At 38.0% G+C, this 21,273-nt stretch overlaps 2 protein-coding genes and 1 long non-coding RNA gene across 4 annotated transcripts; 1 reads left to right on the forward strand and 2 right to left on the reverse strand.

Moving 5' to 3' along the window:
* Window positions 1-5,391: 5,391 nt before the first annotated feature.
* On the forward strand, window positions 5,392-7,787 carry LOC121051844. The gene is made up of 3 exons (XR_005807173.1): window positions 5,392-5,593; window positions 5,705-5,794; window positions 6,733-7,787. It is a non-coding gene; the product is annotated as an uncharacterized LOC121051844 (long non-coding RNA).
* Window positions 7,788-11,668: 3,881 nt separating this feature from the next.
* On the reverse strand, window positions 11,669-13,259 carry LOC112179852 (NAC domain-containing protein 68). Its single transcript, XM_024318345.2, has 4 exons — window positions 13,086-13,259; window positions 12,361-12,902; window positions 11,988-12,248; window positions 11,669-11,878 (listed from the first exon to the last, which is right to left on the reverse strand). Exons 1-4 carry the CDS (start codon window positions 13,255-13,257, stop codon window positions 11,669-11,671), a joined length of 1,185 nt encoding a protein of 394 aa, XP_024174113.1. The 5' UTR covers window positions 13,258-13,259.
* A 1,327-nt stretch (window positions 13,260-14,586) lies between these two features.
* On the reverse strand, window positions 14,587-17,877 carry LOC112198019 (NAC domain-containing protein 89). 2 transcript variants are annotated; one of them, XM_024339028.2, is made up of 6 exons: window positions 17,529-17,877; window positions 17,132-17,415; window positions 16,495-16,602; window positions 16,154-16,384; window positions 15,371-15,859; window positions 14,587-15,281 (listed from the first exon to the last, which is right to left on the reverse strand). In XM_024339028.2, the coding sequence occupies exons 1-6, from the start codon at window positions 17,704-17,706 to the stop codon at window positions 15,063-15,065; spliced, it is 1,509 nt and encodes a 502-aa protein (XP_024194796.1). In that variant the 5' UTR covers window positions 17,707-17,877; the 3' UTR covers window positions 14,587-15,062. The 2 variants fall into 2 exon arrangements, with proteins under 2 accessions (XP_024194796.1, XP_024194803.1); XM_024339035.2 differs by having other exon boundaries at window positions 15,380-15,859; window positions 17,529-17,869.
* Between the last annotated feature and the right edge of the window lie 3,396 nt (window positions 17,878-21,273).

The raw sequence follows: 21,273 nt of genomic DNA on the forward strand, positions 1-21,273 counted from the left end.
CAATTTCATGCTAGGATATGTCTGCTGGAGCAAAGGACAACTTCCAAAACCAGTTTTGGGCTGGAAACCAAGATAGTGGCAGCATCCATTCCTTTTATGATGTCGCTGCTAATCCAGACTCGTATGCAAAGGCACAAGACTTTTGAGACAAGTAGAACAATGTATAATGTAGTTTTACTATATCTAATGTATCTATAACGTAATTTCGATGTAAATTCAACCATATCAATAGTATACCCGCAACACCACGCGGGCATTTTGCCTAGTAGGAATATAAATGTGACATTTAAAATACCATGCAACCACTAAATCAAAGTCAAAATATGTTGTTGGAGCTACTTAAGAACAACAGAATTTAGGAAAAATCTATTATTATATTCCCACTCAAACAACAGAAAATTGTGGTCTCACAATCAAAACAAAGACAAAAATATATAAACTTCTGTTGACTCAAAATAAAAACAACGACATATAATTGTATTTTAAATGAATGTACAACACCAAATAATTGTTTTGTGTTAGTAGTTTAACTAACAGTTAACTGTTAGTTATTTTCCCACTCAAAAAACAAAAAACTATGGCCTTACAATAAAAACAACGACAAAAATATATAAATTTTCGTTGACTCGAGACAAAAACAACAACATATAATTGTATCTTAAATGAATGTACAACAACAAATAATTGTTTTGTGTTGGTAGTTTAAATAACAGTTAATTGTTATTAGAATACGAAACAAACAACAGAAAACTGTTATTGTAAGTCATTATAAATAACAGATAACCATTGTCTAAATTCTCTAACAGACAACAAATGACTTGAAAACCTTCTGTCGTCTGAAAAATCAGACGACAGAGGAAGTCTGTTGTCTGATACCCCCAAGAGACAGCACCATACTAGACAACAGAATTTTTTTTAATCAGATGACAGATCTCCTCTGTCGTCTGATAGCTTTATTGGCAAAGTGGTAGTTCTTGGAATTGGTATTTCTGGTTTTGTACCAACTTTTGGGTTCGACGGGTGTATGTATTTGGAACCCGTCAAGTGTATTTCTTTTGGATGCCCAATTGGCCAATTTGGTAGAGTGTCTGCTGATCAGATCTGGGGACCCGATGTACTGAGGTTTGCAGTGGGCCTTGAAATTTGGAATGGGCTTTGGGCTGCAAATTAATCGAGCTCGAGCTTTTGAGGTAGAGGGCTCAAGTAAACAAAGTGATTTGGACACCAACTGTGAAGAGGTATACATTAAGAAATGAATCATGAACCTTAAACTGAATAGTCACTCAATCCAAGCCTGAGTATACTACACTGCATCTCACTTGGTATACATTCTATGCGGCAAGAAACTATATCACTAGTTAGAGGGAGTACACGGGACTGCCTTATATAAAAGATTTGATAGTATGTAACCTCCCTTAAAGGTAATAATTTAAGTCCAAACCCCTATTATAATATTTGAATTTAGAAATATAACCAACCAAGTTTGGATTCCTCTCCGTTTTCTATAGAGAGAAGAGAGACAGAGATCCGTTTCACATTTTGTGTATTGAATACCAATTAACATAAGCTCTTAGAGATGGCAGGACATATTTAAGGCACAATTTTTAGAATTTGCCAATTTAATTGGAGTAATTCTGTCCATCCTATTTAGCCAAAAAAGTTATCGAGACTTATTTAAGATAGAATATATTCTTTAGTTTAATGACTCATAAAACTCTAGCTGAGTTAATATTTTTTAATTGTTGATTTTGAGGGTCTACAATTTCTTAACTGTACTATATCGGATAATTGATGAAGTTAAATGATAACTCTTTTGTCGATACTAATTTTTTTTTTTTTTGAAATATAATATATAATCTTTAAAATAATTAAAATTTATAGCAAACTACAAAAAAAAACTATTGACAAATGATCATTTTGGTACTACATCCAATAACTGGTGCTTTCATTCATTTAACCAGATCTTTTTCTTTTTGTTGATTCAATTATATCAAGAAGCACAATCGGAGAGAAGCAAAACTTCTTGATGCGGTCACTCATTTTTAATATAGAGACAGTATTGCTAGCTGGAACTACTCTTTTCCTCTTTCAGCTTCCACTGTCTTGGGTGATAATGTAAATCACGCCCCGATTTTTAAAACACACTTAAAAATGAATACATAATTTCATAATTATACATGCGTGATGGTTCAGTTATCAATACAAAATACTTGAAAAGCTTTTTCCTTTTAAACTAAGTACATAATGATGCCTTGAACCCACTATGTCAATACAGATTCGCTCCGCAGAGTCAAATATTACACAAGTTTATGAATTAAATTGACACAACAAAATAATAAGTAAATGCTCCTCAAAGCTTACTACAAGCCGAAGTCTTAATAATAGTAAAGTCACAAAATTGGCTTCCTACTATAAAGCTGCTAGCACGCTACCTCAGCTTCAGCCACGATTACCCTTACCTGCAGGATTAACCCCTACACCATCGAATAATGCACCAGGTTGCCACACAACAAACCTGGTAAGCTTATGAAAGCTTGTATGAGTAAACTCAAACCACAAAGCAGAAACACATTCTTAAGTCACCTCAACCTAAACAACGATAAGTACATAACTCACAACTACAACCATTGGTTTCATAACCTTCCATAACATGCTTACGTAGGTCAACTCGTGACTAAAATCACATGCTCAGATTCTCAACCTAGCATCCAATTACACAAATTCCAGTCAAACGAAACTCCTCAAGTAATGTTTGAAACCATTTTAACGCACTACGGCAAATTCCAAAATCACACTCATTTCCTCCCCACTGGAAGCCTTTGTCATCAACATGACATCAAAGGTGAAAATCAATGAATCACCTTCCTATCCTCACCATAGAGCACAATCGTCACCACTATGACCTTTAAGATCAATCAAACCATCAACAAATAAATCAAGAAGAAAACAAGGCAATCACAATTCAATCCCAAGTGAAACAATTCATAGTAACCCCTACGCATAGTTTTAGTTCAGGAGGTTATATTAAAACAAACAATTTAAGTCATCGAAATCATCACCACCCTATACTCTGACATCTGCAAGCAGCTCCGACTATCACAGCAGTCCTCTAGATCGCTTTTAACTTAATAACAATTCAACTCCTCCACAGAGCAGTCATCACACAGATTCCACCGATCATCACACAGATAGTAATCATCCTACTGATCATCACACAGATTTCACCGGTCATCACACAGATAGCAATCATCCTATTGATCATCACACAGATTTTCCTACACAGCTTTACATAATAATCATCACAAAGATTCATCACATTGATGTCCTCGATTCATTACATAGATATTCCTACACAATATTTACATGACAATCATCACAAATATTCATCACACTGATGTCATCGATTCATTACATAGATATTCCTACACAAGCTACCATATCGTAAATCACCCATTAAGATGGTCATACTAGACTCATGGTATCTCAACAATTGAAATTCTACAATCACAACTCAATACACAATTTCACCATTCTCGAGCAATAACGAACTCATTTCAAATATTGTTCACATCACAATGAAGCCACCAATACATATATATTTCACGTGAATATATATATATATATATAGTCATCCACTCAAGAATGCCACTAATACCAACTATAGTCACAGTTAAACTAATAACTCCAAGACAATATGGTAACTATGCTCATAACGAATATCGTGAGATTTACTCACCTCTGAATCCCGCTGCATCTTCACACGCTAATTAAGATAAGCACAATCGTCCCAATCTTCTCAAGACAACTCTGTCAAGTACCTAATCACATACGGTCCAACTTAGTACACGAATCACAAGCGATTAAAGTCTGAAACCCCCGTTTTGAACTAAAACTACAAAAGTGACGCCAATCAAGGCAAAACCACATCTAAGACCACCCAAAGTCTCCGGAATACTTCTACGATCGATATGTCAAAACCACAAGTCAATCGAACTGTTCGAAACCATAAAAAATCATAACATATTCATACGATCTCCAAAAATTACATATTATATATCAAAATGCTCATATCGACGAGTAGATGATTTATAAAACCAGAAACTGTCCCTTACATGGCTGGAATGCCGCCAAAGCGCCGCCACAGGCGGTTGCACAACCACCATCGGCCAAAACTTAAAACCACATTAATCCAACCATCCAAAATGTCAAGAACACCAAGTAGAGCAACTTTAATATTTGGGGTTCATGCCAACTCAGCCTAGATCGGCTAACATCAAGCCTATAAGCCAAGATTACACCATTCACTCTGAGTTGAACCAGTTCCAACTTGAATCGGTCGAAACCACCACAAGGATCAATAGGGGAGGCTCCTACGACATAAACATGCTTTGTTTCAAGCCTAGCCGTTGCAGGAGGAGAGAATTCCTACCGGGTCTGCAGCGCCGCCGTGGGTGAGAATCGCCACTAGGACACCATAGGGAGGAGCAGAATGAAGAGGCAAAGAGGTCTGGGTTGGTTTCACTGTCGGAGGTCGCCGGAGATAGAAGAAAATACCAGGTCGGGTTTGCGGGTCCGGGTTGAGTCAGTCAAAAAGAAGAGAGAGAATAGAGCGTTTGCAAGCTTCCGATTTTGGAAACTTTCCAAAAATATAAATAGTAATTTCTGAAAATGGAAACTCCTATTTATAGTGATTTCCAAAAATATCCGAAACTTCCAATTGCCATAACTTCTTTATACGAACTCCGATTTTCACATGCCACATGTCCACGAATTCGTATCGACGTGCTCTACAACTTTCGTGAAGGAAGTTTTAGGAGAATCTCAACGAATAAAAAGTCAATATTTTTGACCCCTCGAAAATAAAATGTTTCAAGTAATTATTCGTTCGAAACACTTCCACTTCACCCACAAACTACTAAATCATCAAATAACCACTAATTAAATTCCAAAAAATCATCAAAAAATAATAATGAATTTTCGGGGTATTACACATAATTTATTAGGTTTTGAAATATGTACGTATTTACCATTTGTTTATTTTTCTCTATCGAAAACAAAACAAACTTTCTAAAACTGTACAAAACTCGAAACCCAGCAAACTCTGAAGTCTGAACCAAGTAGTAGCAACAATTTCTTATTTTCACCTTTTTCTTCTTTGTATTATGTTTACCAACTAGTGATAAAATGTTACTTGAGTTGCGTAGACGCCCGACTATTCAATTATGAGATCTTATAAGACGTGTTTTTGATTTTTATGTCTTAGGATATGAGTATATTTAATATACAATATGTAAATAAAAAAATTATTATTAGTAGACGAATCATATCATGTGACACGACCGTCGTAGACGAGATAGTTACCAAAATTTCGTACTCGCAATAAGCCAACAATGTAGAATAAGGATAAACTTGGCCGGAAAAAGGAAATGAGAAAATTAATGGGCCTAGAGACTTCGTTTTGACCCAAGATTTCAAGAAACTAGCGAAAACCCCACCCGTGCGCGCGCGAGAGAGACGCAGAGAGCGAGAAAAGTAGATATGAAACTGAAAAAAGGGGTTCAATTTATGTGAATAGGCTAAGTGCGAGCCCATGGTAAGCTTCTATCTTGGTTTATTCTTCATTTCCGTTTTCACAATTCTACGAAGATTGAAACCCCCTGTTGTTTTTTTTTTTTTTTTTTGATTTGTTTTTGGGCACTGTCAGATTATTCTGATTGATTTGATTCTGCACAAGAAGAAAGCTTATACCCATTTGCTATATAATGTGATTGACTCGCAAGCTCCCGCCTTTCAGGTACTGAAATTGCTTAGTTTTGCTTAATGGTCATTGTGTGTAGTTTTATAATACAGATTTTGGTTACTGGGTTTTTGTGTAATGGTGATTTCTTGACACAATTTGCAGGGTTTAGTGGAATTCAGCTTTCGGGTTTCTTCTTTTGGATGCTTGTTTCCATTCTAATCCTTTTACAGGTCTGGAAATGTTCTTCTGTGATTTTGATCATTGATTTATTTGTATGATCCTCCAATACTGTGTCACTCAAAGGTTAGATGATGAAGCATTTACAGTCTTGGACATCATTTTACAGTTTTTAATTTCAATATCTATGTCACTATTTGTGCTTGGTATCTGCTAAATGCACCCAACTAGTTTATAATGTTCATGATGTTTAGTTTCCTCCTTCCTAAGAATTAAAGGCATGTATATGTTGTGAGTTCAAAACAAAAACAGGGAATAGTATACTCAAAATTCCATTAAACATTAAAGCTTCATAATGAACAGCATCTACAAGAATATTGGGGTAATAGTGTAATACAAACAAGAGCGATATGATGAGTGATACAATATTTGGTTTTAGGCATGAGGTGTTCAGGCTTTAAGTCTGAAGTCCTCTCTATCACCTTTGATTGTATTCATACATCTTGGAAATGATTGTAACCAGACAGAATACTGCTGTCTGATTATTACTAATATGTCTTTAAGACTCCAGCAACCATGTAGCAGCAGGTCCTATATAAAGCCGCTTCCAGATTACTGACTATGCAACAGTTGCATTGCCCATAGTGGCCTTTCAGGCTAGAACTAATGACTTCGGTCCGAAAGATATGCTTTAAGGAGATGCATCCTAGAAACAAAAGAATTCTTTAAATTGCTGCCAGCTTCGAACTGTTGTCTGCTTCTAGGACTTTCAGTTTCTTCTAGGGCAGATAAACAGCAATATAATGCCTCTGCAGCTTCACTGACCTACAAACAGAAACCAGATTTTCCTGGAAGGAACTGCTTATGAGAGAAGACATCTTTATTTTCCTGGACTCGTGACATTCAGAGAAGGGTAGACTTCCAGATGGCAGCTGCCCAAAAGAAAAAGAAAAGAAATACAGGTACAGACTAGTGGTAGCTTCCCTGAGTTGTAATTGAATGCCAAAACGATTAAGAAGTTTAAGAAACCTCCAGTGCAAGAAATACAGAAAAGCTGCAATTGTATGCCAATCAAGATAGCTGAGAATTTCATATAAGTTGGAGATTTATTAAAATTATTATTAGGAGATGTTCTCTTTCTTTAAAATTGTTATTAGGATATGTTCTTTTTCATTAAAATAAATAATTTTGCAACACACAAATGATGTAACATAGCAAACTACCCTAGTAGTTCAGTTGGTTGAGAATACTTCCATCATCTGCACAAACAAACACAAATGATGTCACATAGAAAACTACCAAAGTAGCTCAGTTGGTTGAGATTACTTCTTGTTGTGAATTTGGCTCGTTGATATGCCTAAATTGATTAGGATTCAAGGCAAAACCAGATGGGTAAATGAAGATTAGTGCGCACAGGAATTCTTCTAGTATCCTAATTGGTTTTGGAATAGGAAGAGTTATTCCTATTGATTTAGACCTAGAAAGTAAGTTCTATTCTAGTTAGGAATAGGAAAGCTAGCTCTCTTTCCTTGTTCTAATAGTTTTAGGAATCCTAATGTGACATGTTTGTAACCAGCACCTACAATCTATAAATAAGGCTGCAGGGAGGTCACATAATGTGTCCTCAGATCAGAGAAGAGATCAAAGAGAGATCTCAGAGAGTTCTCAGCTACATATAAACACAGGGGCAGGGAGAGCCAAGGGTGATAGAGAGATCTAGCAAAGGGGTTGGGGATTAGCATAGGGATTTCAATAAGTACTTGTAATCAAGTTGTTGTTCTCCATATTGCTAGTGATTCTCAAGAGAGATCACACAGGGGACGTAGGCAAAGTTTTTTGTCGAACCTCTATAAAATTCTGCATTCGTGTGCTGTGGTTTTTTTTTCTTGCTGTGATATTTTGCATCATCATCCTATTACTGTTTGCAGTCATAAGTCTATAAAGAGAAACAAGGTCCTGGGTAAAAGGTGCATATTTACTACAAAGTGGTATCAGAGCTTAGGCTCAAGGTGTTTCTAAAATGGCAGATGACAAGGAAGACGTAGGCAGCAATGTGATGCCCATTATGTTGAATGGGAAGGATAATTTCACATTATGGCAGAGGAAGATGAAAAGTGTCCTGATTCTACAAGGTCTGTACGAGGCTATTCTCGAGATAGAGAATAAGGCAGCTAATATGGCAGACAAGGTTTGGCAGAAGATGGACAAGAAGGCAAAGAGCTTTATAGAGCTCCATCTTGCTGATCATGTATTGGTTCATGTATTGGCTAGTGCCGGTGAGAATATGAACAGCAAAGAGACCTGGGATTATCTCGAGAAGGTTTACGCGGGTAGGGTTCATGTTGGTGAGAATATGGGCAGCAACAAGACATTGGACAATGTCAAAGAGGTTGACGCGGATAAACTCTTCTTGAAAGACGAACTGTATAGTCTTTGGATGGAAGAAGGCAGGGATCTGCAGGATCATCTGAATAAATTTCAGATATGTGTTGCTAATTTATCAAAGGTGGATGTGATGTATAAAGATGAAGAGAAAGCACTTATGTTGCTAAGATCTTTACCAGCTTCATTCGAGCACTTCATCACCAGACTCGTTTCCGGTAAGGATTCTCTCAAGTACGGTGAGATTACCGAAGCTATTCAATCTTATTTTAAGATGAGTAGGGAGACCGAAAGCTCTCAAGAAGGAGGCATTCATGTCAAGGGCAAGGAGACAAGTCAGTGGACGAGTAAGAAGGATATATCTGGTAACAAGGGTACATCAAAATCCAAGGAAAAATACAAGAAAGGTTGCTTCAAATGTGGTGCTACCGACCACTTGAAAAGAAACTGCAGAGAAGGGAAGATGAGAGCAGAGGCGATGGCAGGGAGTTCAAACACAGCCAATGTAGTCATCAAACTAGATAAAGATGACGGTGAACTCCTTGTGGTAGCAGCCAGCTCCAATGCTTTCAGAAATTGGATCTTGGATACCGGTTGTACATTCCACATGTGTGCAATTCGAGAATGGTTTGACACATTTGAGGACAGTAGCAGTGGAGAGGTTTTTAGGGGAGATGACTCATCATGTAGGATCCTAGGTATTGGATCTGTGAAAATCAGAATGCATGATGGAGTTGTTAGAACGCTGGAGAATGTCAGATATATTCCTAAGTTAAGGAAGAACTTGATATCTTTGGGTACTTTGGACAAGGCCTGATATAGGTATCGCTCTGAAGAGGGAAGAAGCAAAGTTCTCAAGGGATCACTTGTTGTGATGAAGGGCGACATTCAACCTAACAACTTATACAAGCTTCAAGGGACTACAATAATAGGTGGAGTTGCAATGTCTACTGAGGTAAAAGACAAGACTGAGCTATGGCATCATCATCCTATTACTGTTTGCAGTCATAAGTCTATAAAGAGAAACAAGGTCCTGGGTAAAAGGTGCATATTTACTACAAAGTGGTATCAGAGCTTAGGCTCAAGGTGTTTCTAAAATGGCAGATGACAAGGAAGACGTAGGCAGCAATGTGATGCCCATTATGTTGAATGGGAAGGATAATTTCACATTATGGCAGAGGAAGATGAAAAGTGTCCTGATTCTACAAGGTCTGTACGAGGCTATTCTCGAGATAGAGAATAAGGCAGCTAATATGGCAGACAAGGTTTGGCAGAAGATGGACAAGAAGGCAAAGAGCTTTATAGAGCTCCATCTTGCTGATCATGTATTGGTTCATGTATTGGCTAGTGCCGGTGAGAATATGAACAGCAAAGAGACCTGGGATTATCTCGAGAAGGTTTACGCGGGTAGGGTTCATGTTGGTGAGAATATGGGCAGCAACAAGACATTGGACAATGTCAAAGAGGTTGACGCGGATAAACTCTTCTTGAAAGACGAACTGTATAGTCTTTGGATGGAAGAAGGCAGGGATCTGCAGGATCATCTGAATAAATTTCAGATATGTGTTGCTAATTTATCAAAGGTGGATGTGATGTATAAAGATGAAGAGAAAGCACTTATGTTGCTAAGATCTTTACCAGCTTCATTCGAGCACTTCATCACCAGACTCGTTTCCGGTAAGGATTCTCTCAAGTACGGTGAGATTACCGAAGCTATTCAATCTTATTTTAAGATGAGTAGGGAGACCGAAAGCTCTCAAGAAGGAGGCATTCATGTCAAGGGCAAGGAGACAAGTCAGTGGACGAGTAAGAAGGATATATCTGGTAACAAGGGTACATCAAAATCCAAGGAAAAATACAAGAAAGGTTGCTTCAAATGTGGTGCTACCGACCACTTGAAAAGAAACTGCAGAGAAGGGAAGATGAGAGCAGAGGCGATGGCAGGGAGTTCAAACACAGCCAATGTAGTCATCAAACTAGATAAAGATGACGGTGAACTCCTTGTGGTAGCAGCCAGCTCCAATGCTTTCAGAAATTGGATCTTGGATACCGGTTGTACATTCCACATGTGTGCAATTCGAGAATGGTTTGACACATTTGAGGACAGTAGCAGTGGAGAGGTTTTTAGGGGAGATGACTCATCATGTAGGATCCTAGGTATTGGATCTGTGAAAATCAGAATGCATGATGGAGTTGTTAGAACGCTGGAGAATGTCAGATATATTCCTAAGTTAAGGAAGAACTTGATATCTTTGGGTACTTTGGACAAGGCCTGATATAGGTATCGCTCTGAAGAGGGAAGAAGCAAAGTTCTCAAGGGATCACTTGTTGTGATGAAGGGCGACATTCAACCTAACAACTTATACAAGCTTCAAGGGACTACAATAATAGGTGGAGTTGCAATGTCTACTGAGGTAAAAGACAAGACTGAGCTATGGCATCATCATCCTATTACTGTTTGCAGTCATAAGTCTATAAAGAGAAACAAGGTCCTGGGTAAAAGGTGCATATTTACTACACTTCTGTCATCTGCACATACACACAAACACAAATGGTGTAACATAGCTAACTATCAAACTAGTTCAGTTGGTTGAGATGATTTCCGTCATCTGTTGTAAGGGTTCGACTCTCCTGTGAGCAAATATGTTGTAATCTTTTGTCAACCGTTGGGGTCACTCCGCAGTGCCTGTCCCAAGTCTCAAAGAGACTGGGTTTCCCACCCTTTGGTGGAACTTGGTCAGAAATCTGCCCAGTGCTTGTCCCAGGTCTCAATGAGACTGGGCTTCCCACCTTTGGTAGAACTTGGTTTTTAAAAATTCTTCCCCTTTTGGGGCAAGGGTTTGAGACCAGGCTTCCCACCCTTTGGTGGAACTTGGTCAGAAATCAACCCAGTGCTTCTCCCAGGTCTAAAAGAGACCGGGCTTCCCACCCTCGATGGAACTTGGTTCTTGAAAATTCTCCCCTCTTTTGGGGCAGATCAACCCAGTGTTTGTCCCAGGTCTCAAAGAGACCGGGCTTCCCACCCTCGGTGGAACTTGGTTTTTGAAAATTCTCCCCTTTTGGGGCAAGATCCATGTGACAACTGAGCCAAATTGCCCTTGGTGGACTTGCTCTAATAAGTTTCCAAAGCCCCCAGTTCAAGAAATGCAGAAAAACTGTGATTGTATGCCAATCAACAGAGCATTTCATATAACTTGGAGATCTTTGAACCATTTGTAGGAGAATATCACCAATGGTAATAATGCGAGTTAGACACACATTTACCGAGGCATCTTTTGATATTCTCCTATAAATACAGGTTGATTAGCTATACTGGAGTGTTGCTCCAATGGCTAATGTAGAATAATTGTTTACCGATCCATAGACGACTTAGGTGTTTCTGTCACTGCTACCACCATCAATAACTGTATCTGAGAACTTTGCGAAAGAAGAGTCAAAACCTTCTATTAAAGGTGGAAAATCATCCCATCTAATAAAATTATTGTGATGGGAACAATCTCTCAGTTCTCTGTTTATTGATAGTGGTTCCAGTGACTGAAATGAATCAGATCCCAGATTTTCTCCTGGTTGAGAATACTCCTGAATTAACAATCACAGAAAGAAAAAGTTAAATTTGGATACAATTCTGGTGCTGCTGCATATTTAGTTGTTTAAATAATAAAGGGTTATAGAGCATGCTTGTTCTCACCTTTGGAATCGCATCTGCAGCATGATTTTCAGAATTAGATGCAGTGTTGCTAACTAGTTCATCAACATCATTGGTTGAAATATGATTCTTTTTAGTAGGAGAAGGGTCATTATCCCCAAATTGATATTTCCTCTTACGACATTCATCAATATGGACATTGGTGGTTTGTGAAACATTGCCCAGCTTTATTGGTGACTGCAGTTGATCAGGTGGCGGAGGTTGATTATAGAGTGAGTCCAGATTTCCGGGCTCATCAAGTAGCTGTTAGATCAAGAATCACAAACAAGATAGTGTTGGTTACATTTTCAATATACTTCTTGTGCTTCAAATTGAAAATTTCATAGCAGAAATCAAAATGCATTTTTGTTCTCACCTCTTCAACCATATCGGAATCAGATGAATTGCAGCTATCAGGTTGACCTTCAACAGAAATTGAAAGAACATTTCCCAGCTGTTTAGATGCTTGATTTTCAACATTGAAGGCCATACTGCAGCTACCTCTACTAGGTTCACCTCCACCGCAGAATGGACCATCCTGCTTATCATGATCAGACTTGTCTAGCTTTTTCTTCAAGCGGCAGAGAACAAAGTCCCCGATCTGCTCATCAGAATCGGCCTTAGTGAGATAATACTCATGAATAACCCAGTCAGTCTTCTGTTTTTTCTGCAATCCAGTTTGGTAGAAGGTCAAGATCCTCTTCCCCCCAATCTGCTTATCAGAACGTGCCTGAGTGATTCTGCGGTCCTTGCCTTGCTTCTTCCAGGAGCCTTCCTCCGTGGTCCTGTTGGACCGAGTGCTTTTGCTTTTGCTGTGTTTAAAAACTCTCGGACTGAAGAAGTACCACTGCATGTCCGGAGAGTCCGCCATGGTGAACCACTCCCTCTCCAGAAATTCCGCCCTTGTGAACACCAGTGCTGCAAAATTGCAACACAACTCAAGTCTTGACCTCTACCAGATTATTTATACCATGACGTACATGCATGTTTGTGTGAAGGACTGAATGCAAGCTAAAATAGTTTGAAAATTGATGGTTTGGTAAATCTACATGCATGACACATGGAAAACAAGTACACAGAATCTGGAGACAGATGGCTTACCTGGTAAGTCACGGGGCTCGTGCTTGCACACATCGATTTCAGGGATGATGGCCTCGATTTGGGGATCCTTGCACTGATTCTTCTTCTCCAAGTAATGACTCAGCAGCTCTTCGTCGGAGGGCTGGAATCGGAAACCCGTAGGAAGTGTAATGCAGCCGCTGCTCATCATCATAAATAGACTGTTGTTTTAGCTGTGGAAGTGCGGAGGAAAGAGTGAGATCGTATTTATAATGTCCCAAGTGATCACTGTGTTTCGAGTTCAAAGTCACTGATATGTCTTCCCGAGCAAGTTCAGCTGAGTGGGATGGAGAGGCTTGCATCATTGGTGTGTCCCACCTCTGACGACCAATCACGCGTTTAGTTCTTACATTTCACCGTCCTTTTGAGGAATCTGACTTTATCTCAACTCCCTCTTGCAAGTTCAGCCTTTGTTTATCCATTTGAGACTGGGAAATAGTCCACACACCAGGAACATTGGCCAAAAAAAATTGGAGAAATTTTTGGTGGGAACATTCGGAAGTCTCATCCAGTGGAGCAAAGTCTTGTTCAGGAGCATGATACAGTGTCATTGTAAATCTTTCAATGCTTATTTATACATAGTTTATATGTACAGAGTTGAATTATGTAGTATATAATTTCCAAAAAAAAAAATGTAAAATAATTATTTATCCAAATAAAATAAATTAAAGAAAATACGATAATTTTTACGAATTTTTGTTTTTACGAAAGAAATATGACAGAGCTTCATATCATAGGTTTAGAGGGAGTTTGTTTCGCCCTTGACCACAATTGAATCATTGAAAACAAGGTTATCTTAATATTTGGTTCCTATTCTGCAATGCTTCTTGTCGGATGCAGTGGTCTCTATGGCTCCGTTACTGTAGTTTGCGGTGATAATCATAATTTATGTTTATAAATTTTTTAGAATTTTTATTGTTTTGGTTAGGTTCAGGTTTAAATTTGGGGTTGTGAGATTAATAGTAGTTAGTGCGACTGTTGTCCGTTTTCGTTTTGCTATGTTGACTTTGCTATTGGTGCCATCAAGTTAAAGTAATCGTATTTGCTAGTAGTTTTTTTATGAACCTTTGATTTTGTATTTAAATTCATCTAATAAAATTGATTGCTTTGGTTAAAAAAAGAATTGCGATTCACCGTTGAAGAAAAATAGTTATATAATATACTCAGAGAACATCTGAAACCCATTTGATGAAGAAAAGTAATAAAATAGAATACAAAAGTGATAGACTAGTTTACCATAAGGTAAAGTTGGTATAGAAGACTACTTGAAGATTAGCACTATTTTAAAACAATGTTGCTGGTCAAATTCTTTCTTTCTATTTAAAGGCACAAGTACTGCTTAGCTCCAATTCAAATTATTATCTTTCGATTTTAACATTAAGCTTGCATAAGCAGATGGCCAGTGAGAGGTTTCAAACTTTCAATGCCCTTCAACCTATTTTGTTCTGCATTTGGGCCATCAACAGAAAAATGGAGATAACAGTACACAAAATCCCATTAAACTTGATAAATTACTTATAAGGTTTCAAACTATTAACAATCACACACATTTGCAACTAATACTCCATCAACCAACTAGCTATTACATTTCAGTAACTGTAAGTAACAACTAATTTACAAATAACCCAACTAGCTATTGGTTTAGTGACATTTTTATTTACTATCAAGAATGAGGTCCGGGACCATTCTACCTAACAATCTCAGTGCAAAGAGCAAACCATCAATCCCGCTAAAAAAGTTCGTGTTACTTAGAAGATTGTCGTATCTTTGTAGGATAATATCAGACCTTTTGGAGTTCATTGGCTACATTGGAGGGTATTTCCAATGGCTAATGCAGACGAATATTGTACCCATCCATGGGCTACTTCAGTGTTTGAATCATTGCTTACTCCACTATCCCCATGGTAGACCCTTCCTAGTGAGTTTGGCAGGTTAGAGTCTTTGAAAGGAGTCTGCTGTTTAATCAACCGAGTAACAATCCTGGTAAGCAAAATTTGTATTCAAGAACTTTGTGAGAGAAGAGTCATTATCCCCAAATGAAGATTGCAACTCATTGCTTTCAGTATTATGTAGAGCATCTCCAAATTCTGTGTACATCAGTGGCTGCGACGTGAAATTTTGTGGCTGGAATGGATAAACCACTGATTCCAAATTTCCTTTGGTTTGAGGATGATGCACCTACATTAAGAATCAAAAACAAACAAGCATTGAGTTTGGTGCTTGAACATACTTGGTTGAGATAAAATTCATATAGCAATATAGCATACCATTCTCACCTCTGGAATCTTAAAATCTGTAGCTTGATTTTCAAAATTAGACATGATTTGTCTAACTAATATGCCAACTTCATCGGTTGAAACATTTTTTTTAACTGCAAATTGCCAATTATTGCATTCACCACAATAGAGATTGGCATCTGGAACAGTTCCCAGCTTTGTGTATATTGGTAACTGCAACTTTGAGGGCTGGTAATCTTGTGGCTGAAGTGGATGTGGAACACTTCCCAGCTTTGTGTATATTGGTGATTGAAACTTTGAGGGCTCGTAATCTTGTGGCTGAGGTGGATGTAGAACATCTTGCAGCTTTGTGTATATTGGTGACTGCAGTATGGAGGGGCAGTACTCTTGTGGCTGAAGTGGATGTGGAACATCTCTCAGCTTTGTGTATATTGGTGACTGCAGTACGGTGTGGCAGCACTCTTGTGGCTGAAGTGGACCAAAGAGTGAATCCAGATTTTGATCTGGCAGATCACGTAGCTGAATTAACAATCACAAAAAAGCAAGCATTAGTTCATACTTTTACGCGCATATTGAGTTATTATAAGAAGATGTTAAAAAAGGATGCGATTTCACATATCATCTAACTTCATTTCTAACTTAGACTAAATGTAGTTAGCAGGCTCATTATATCATCAGTGGTCGGAAAGATATTCTTGTAACATAAGAATCAGCAATTTCTGTTTCCACTCGGTCTTGTGACTTAAGTTCTGCTATAGTACTTGGATTTGTAGCCGAAATGTTTAACAACAATAGAAGCATGTTCATTCTCACCTGTGGAAACACATCATACACAGCCTCATTTTCATCACAGGTTGAAACTTCATTCCCGTCTAATAGACAAGAATCACTATCTCCAAATGGTGATTGTAACTCATTACAATCATCATTAGTGACGTTGGTTTGCAGAACAGCTTCCAGCTTTTGGGACACCGGTGACTGCAGTGCTGAGGAGCAGCAGTCATCCAGAGGCTGAGGTTGATGGAATAGCAACTCCTCATTTCCCTGTGCCCGAGCATAAAATCAGGATTCAAAATTATAAGCAAGCAAGATCTTAATTTCGATATACTTCTCATGCTCCATATATCAACACAAAAGAACATCTTTGTTATTACCTCTTGATTCATTTCAGACACACTCGCGCTTCCAGGTTCTCCTTCATTACTGACTGAAGAATCCTTCTTATCTGATCTAATCTTCAAGCGACAGATAACAAAGTCGCCCTGCGTAAATTTGAGGCGAGACCATGGTTAATAATTATGAATCTCTATGACACACATCAAACACATAACTCATTTCTAACTCCACTGATGTCTATGACATACTAAACCCTCAATCCACTAAACAGAGTTAGAAACAAAAATAAAACAAGGAAACTCAGTTATCTTCTTCTGTTGCAACTTGAGGTTTATTGAAATGTGTTTAGGACAATCTGCAACACTGTTGACACATTGAAGAAGGGCATGAGTTTGAGGTCATGGCAAGATGAACTCAGAGAAATTAATAATTGCTTTCAGTAATGTTTTAGTTCCTATCTTGCTTTGAGGTCAATCAGTTCGCCTTTTACATAACGTATAATTAGTATATGCATATGACCTATTCACTTTCTCAGTTAATTGAAAATCCACATTGTGTCCCGTAATTTTAAAGTCATATATTGTTTGTTTTGTAGGGTGATCATCCCGAGGCAACCCTCGAGTGTGAGATACTTAAAGAGTTTCACAGAAAACTGAGAGAGAAATAGAGACTGACCTGGGTCTGCTTAATAACTCCATTTCCAGGAAGATAGCACTCATGAATGACCCAGCTGGTCTTCTTCGATTTCGGCACACGACCCTGGTAAAAAGTCAATGTCTTCTTCATCCCAATCACAGCTTTGGATCGTCGAGCTTTAATTCCACGCTCCTTCCCTGTGATCTTCCAGTATCCCTTCTTGGTGCTCCGATTCGAGCGAGAGCTTTTGTTGTACTTATAAGCCCTTCTGGTGAAGAAGAACCACTCCATGTCATGAGCCTCTGTCTCAGTCCCCAACAATGCTGCCCACAAACCCAACACAAAAACACGAAAATCAGAACCTACCCTGTTCTTAACGCATGATATTCAGAAATGGGTAGTGATCAAAATTGAGAAAGGTTGAGTCTTTAGTTACCAGGAAGCTCAGCCGGCTCGTATTTGCAGAGGTCGATTTCAGGGATGACCTGGTTGATTTCGGAATCATTTCCGCCATGAACCTTCTTCTTCAAATAATGGTTCACCAGCTCCTCTTCGGTGGGATGGAACCTGTAGCCTACCGGCACTGAAAGCGGCGTCGTTCTCTCGCTGCTCATATTGTCGTTGTGTTATACCTCCTCTCTTTCAATGGTGAGCTCTGAGAAGCAGAGGAGCAGAGGGAAGGTGTATTTATGGCCTTCAAGTTCAAGTAAACCCGTCATGTCATTACGTGGCATCTTTGTCTGTTGCGACTAACCCCTCTAGGAAGTAGGAAGTTTAGATGAAAAAGTGAGGAATCCGAATTTGTAAACTTTTTCCCATTTCTGTGTAAAGATTTGCTGCAGAGCTTGTGATTGGAGGATGGGGATGTCCAATTGGGTCTCCAGACGTGGTTCCCAAGTAGTCAAGGCCTTCGACTGGAAGGAGTCTAAGTGGGTCCTCATTATTCTATTTCTAATGGGTGCTTTCATTTATTTAACCACATCTTTTTCTTTTTGTCGATTCGATCATATCAAGAAGGACAATTGGAGAGAAGCAAAACTTCCTGATGCGGTTACTCATTTTTTGACATACACAGAATATTGCTAGCCGAAACTGTTATCTCTCTTTCGCTTCCATTGTCTTGTCTTGTGCCATGATCTATTAGGTTTTGGTTCTGTTAAGGGAGACTATGTATTTACCCATTATTTTTCTGTATCGAAAACAAAAACAATTCTTTTCTTTTTAAGGGGAAGCAGGGGATCTTTCCCCTACCCTAAATATTATTAAAGAGTTTCTATTCATATCTCTAAAGTTAGCATTTGGATCTCCCAACTTACTTTTATAGATAACAAATTTGTTATCTATACCTCTTCTTAATTTTCCCACAATGCCCATCGTCCAATAAAATCAATAAAAACCTCTTCTTTTACGTTCTATTCATATCTCCAAAATTAGTAGTCGAACCTCATTCAATTTTTGAAAATTTCACAATCCTATTTTACACTTCATACAAAGTTTTCATCACTTAATTATGATTTATTTACAAATGCCCGTACTGCAAGTGGTCATGGTGTTCCACAGCCGGTCCAACATAATGCTGCTTAGCTTGGAGAGAGACACATATTTACTAATTGTTTCGAGTTGGATAAAAAAAGCGCAAGAGCAATATAATAGGCAATTCACAGCTTAGAATTTTGCTAATTGCCTCATCGAAACATACTGTTTGTAAATGTAAGAAGAGACCTTTTTTTTTTCTTTTTCTTTTTCTGTGAGATGTGACTTGTTGGTTATCTAGGATAACCAATATCATGGATGTCACAGTTTCAGACCTCACTAACATCATGGGAGGGGAGGAGTGGGGTGGGGTTAAAAAAAATGATAAAAAAAAAAAATTTTTTTTTTTCCCTCTTTTGTGTCCTTATTGGTAATTTGGCATGAGTTGACAAAGTCAACTATAATTTGGAAAAAGAGAGAGGTACAAATATCAATTTTAGAGGTATGAATAGAAACTCTCATATTATTATTGATAGTGGAGATAAAACAGAAACAATTCTTAAAATGGTACAAAACTAGAAACCCAGCAAACTCTGAACCAAGTCATAGCAACCATTCCTTATTTTCACCTTTTCTTGTTTGTTTGTTTGTTTTTTTTATTTTTTATTTTAATTTTTTTATAAATTAAATAGAGGATTAGGTGATATTAGTTCCTCTGCGACAGCCGATTTGGGGTGACTGGTATCCACTCGCAATCTCGACAGAAAGGGGGGCCATCGCAACCAGGAACCCACCTCCCGTCCCTCTATTTTTTTTTATTAATAAAAAAAAATTCACAAGACGAGAGAGGGGGACAAGAACCAAAATCTCTCTGAGAACAAAATGAAATAAAGTACTCAAAGTGAGCACTGAGCTAAACTAGTTACAGACTGATGAATATAGCAACCATGCAGCAAAAACCACATTTGCATGAAATCTGTCAAGCACATCAAAATTCAGCTAACATATCAACAAACATATCATCTCCTACTATGATATCTTCTTCTAGTCAACATCTATTTGTGCAATTTTTTGTTAGTGGTATTGCTCATGGTTTGGTATTTGTCTATGCGGCAACAACTAGTGTGGCACGTCGTCCTTTATGGTCTGAAAAACAACAAATTAATACAAGCTTCTCGGGTCTGTTTATGTTTACCAAACGTGTGATAAATGTTACTTGCACAGACTTTTAACTGTTTAAATATGAGATCTTATGAGATATGTTTTTGATTTTCCATGTTTTAGGATAACAGTATACGTAATACCAATGATTGAAGTATCTGTGAAAGGTAGCGCAATTTATTTGAGAAAAATGTTTCGAGGTGAAATCTCTTAAGGCGGATTTGAGTTAGGTGAAATCCCTTCAAAACGAATGTTAGTGAGGAGAAATCTCTTCAAGGAAAATTTAGGTGAGAACTAAGAAGTAATTCTCTAAAAGCAAATCCGTGTGAGGAGAAATCCTGTCAAGATGAACATATAGGTGAGGAGTAATTCTCTCAAGTGGAATCTAGGTGAGGAAAAATTCCCTTAAGGTGGATTTGGGTGAGGTGAAATCCCCTCAAAACGAATGTTGGTGAGGAGAAATCTCATCAAGAAAATTTTAGGTGAGAACTAAGAAGTAATTCTCTAAAACCGAATCCGTGTGATGAGAAATCCTCTCAAGAAGACCATATAGGTGAGGAGTAATTCTCGATTTCTCTCAAGGGAAATCTAGGTGAGGAAAAATCTCCTTAAGGTGAATTTGGGTGAGGAGTAATCCCCTTAAAGGAAATTTGAGTGAGGAGAAATTCCCTCAAGACGCATGTGAAACGAATTTTGATCATGGCACCTAAGATGAAGACTACGGAGCTAAAATAGCTATTCATGGTGTGCAAGAGAAGATTATTTATGGGAGGAGGACTAGAGGTGCAACTGAAAATCAAAGCACCCCATTTGATGTTGATTCTGTTACCTTAAGTTTTGACTCTATCAATTTAGGCACAGAACGTAGTGGGATCTCAAATGAATCTCATGAAAACAACAATCAATTTGGCTATAACCCTTATAGATATAATCAATAGAGTAAAGTGCATGACTAGTCATCCAGTTAGATTCATCCTTACTGTTCTTTTATAAGGGAAACAGTTGGTAGCTTCATAGAGATCTATAACTATCATGTTCATCATTATAGTTCGTACTACATGGGTCATATGTCTTGGTCCGATTATTATACTTTCGTAGATCAGCAAGTATCTTTTCAACCACCTAGAGTCTCTTTGTGGATATAAATGAAGTTGACATTTATATATATTTATATGATAAATTCAATAACTTGAATTTTTTTTAAAATAATTTCTTTTCCTAGACTATCCTGAAAATTTTTCGATATTTCTGACATCTCATATTTTCAAAGTTCTGATAATTATAATCCTTACTTGATACACAATATATAAATAATGAGAAATCAAATTAGAGCTGTCTCCCTTTCTCTCTGCTAGGGTTTCTTTGCTTTTCTCTTTCAACGTAACCATGAGTTCGGTTGATGCCATGGCAGGTAGGCTAGCCTCATCTCTTGCTCTCGCTGAGGGAAAGAAACAGGTTGAACTCCAACCTACACAAGGCCAAGGGTTTGCGACAATCGGAGGTTTTATGGTGGCGAAATTGCTCACTGCTCGGGACTACAAAGTCAG

Source organism: Rosa chinensis, chromosome 1, assembly GCF_002994745.2.
Source record: "Rosa chinensis cultivar Old Blush chromosome 1, RchiOBHm-V2, whole genome shotgun sequence".
NCBI lineage: Eukaryota > Viridiplantae > Streptophyta > Magnoliopsida > Rosales > Rosaceae > Rosa > Rosa chinensis.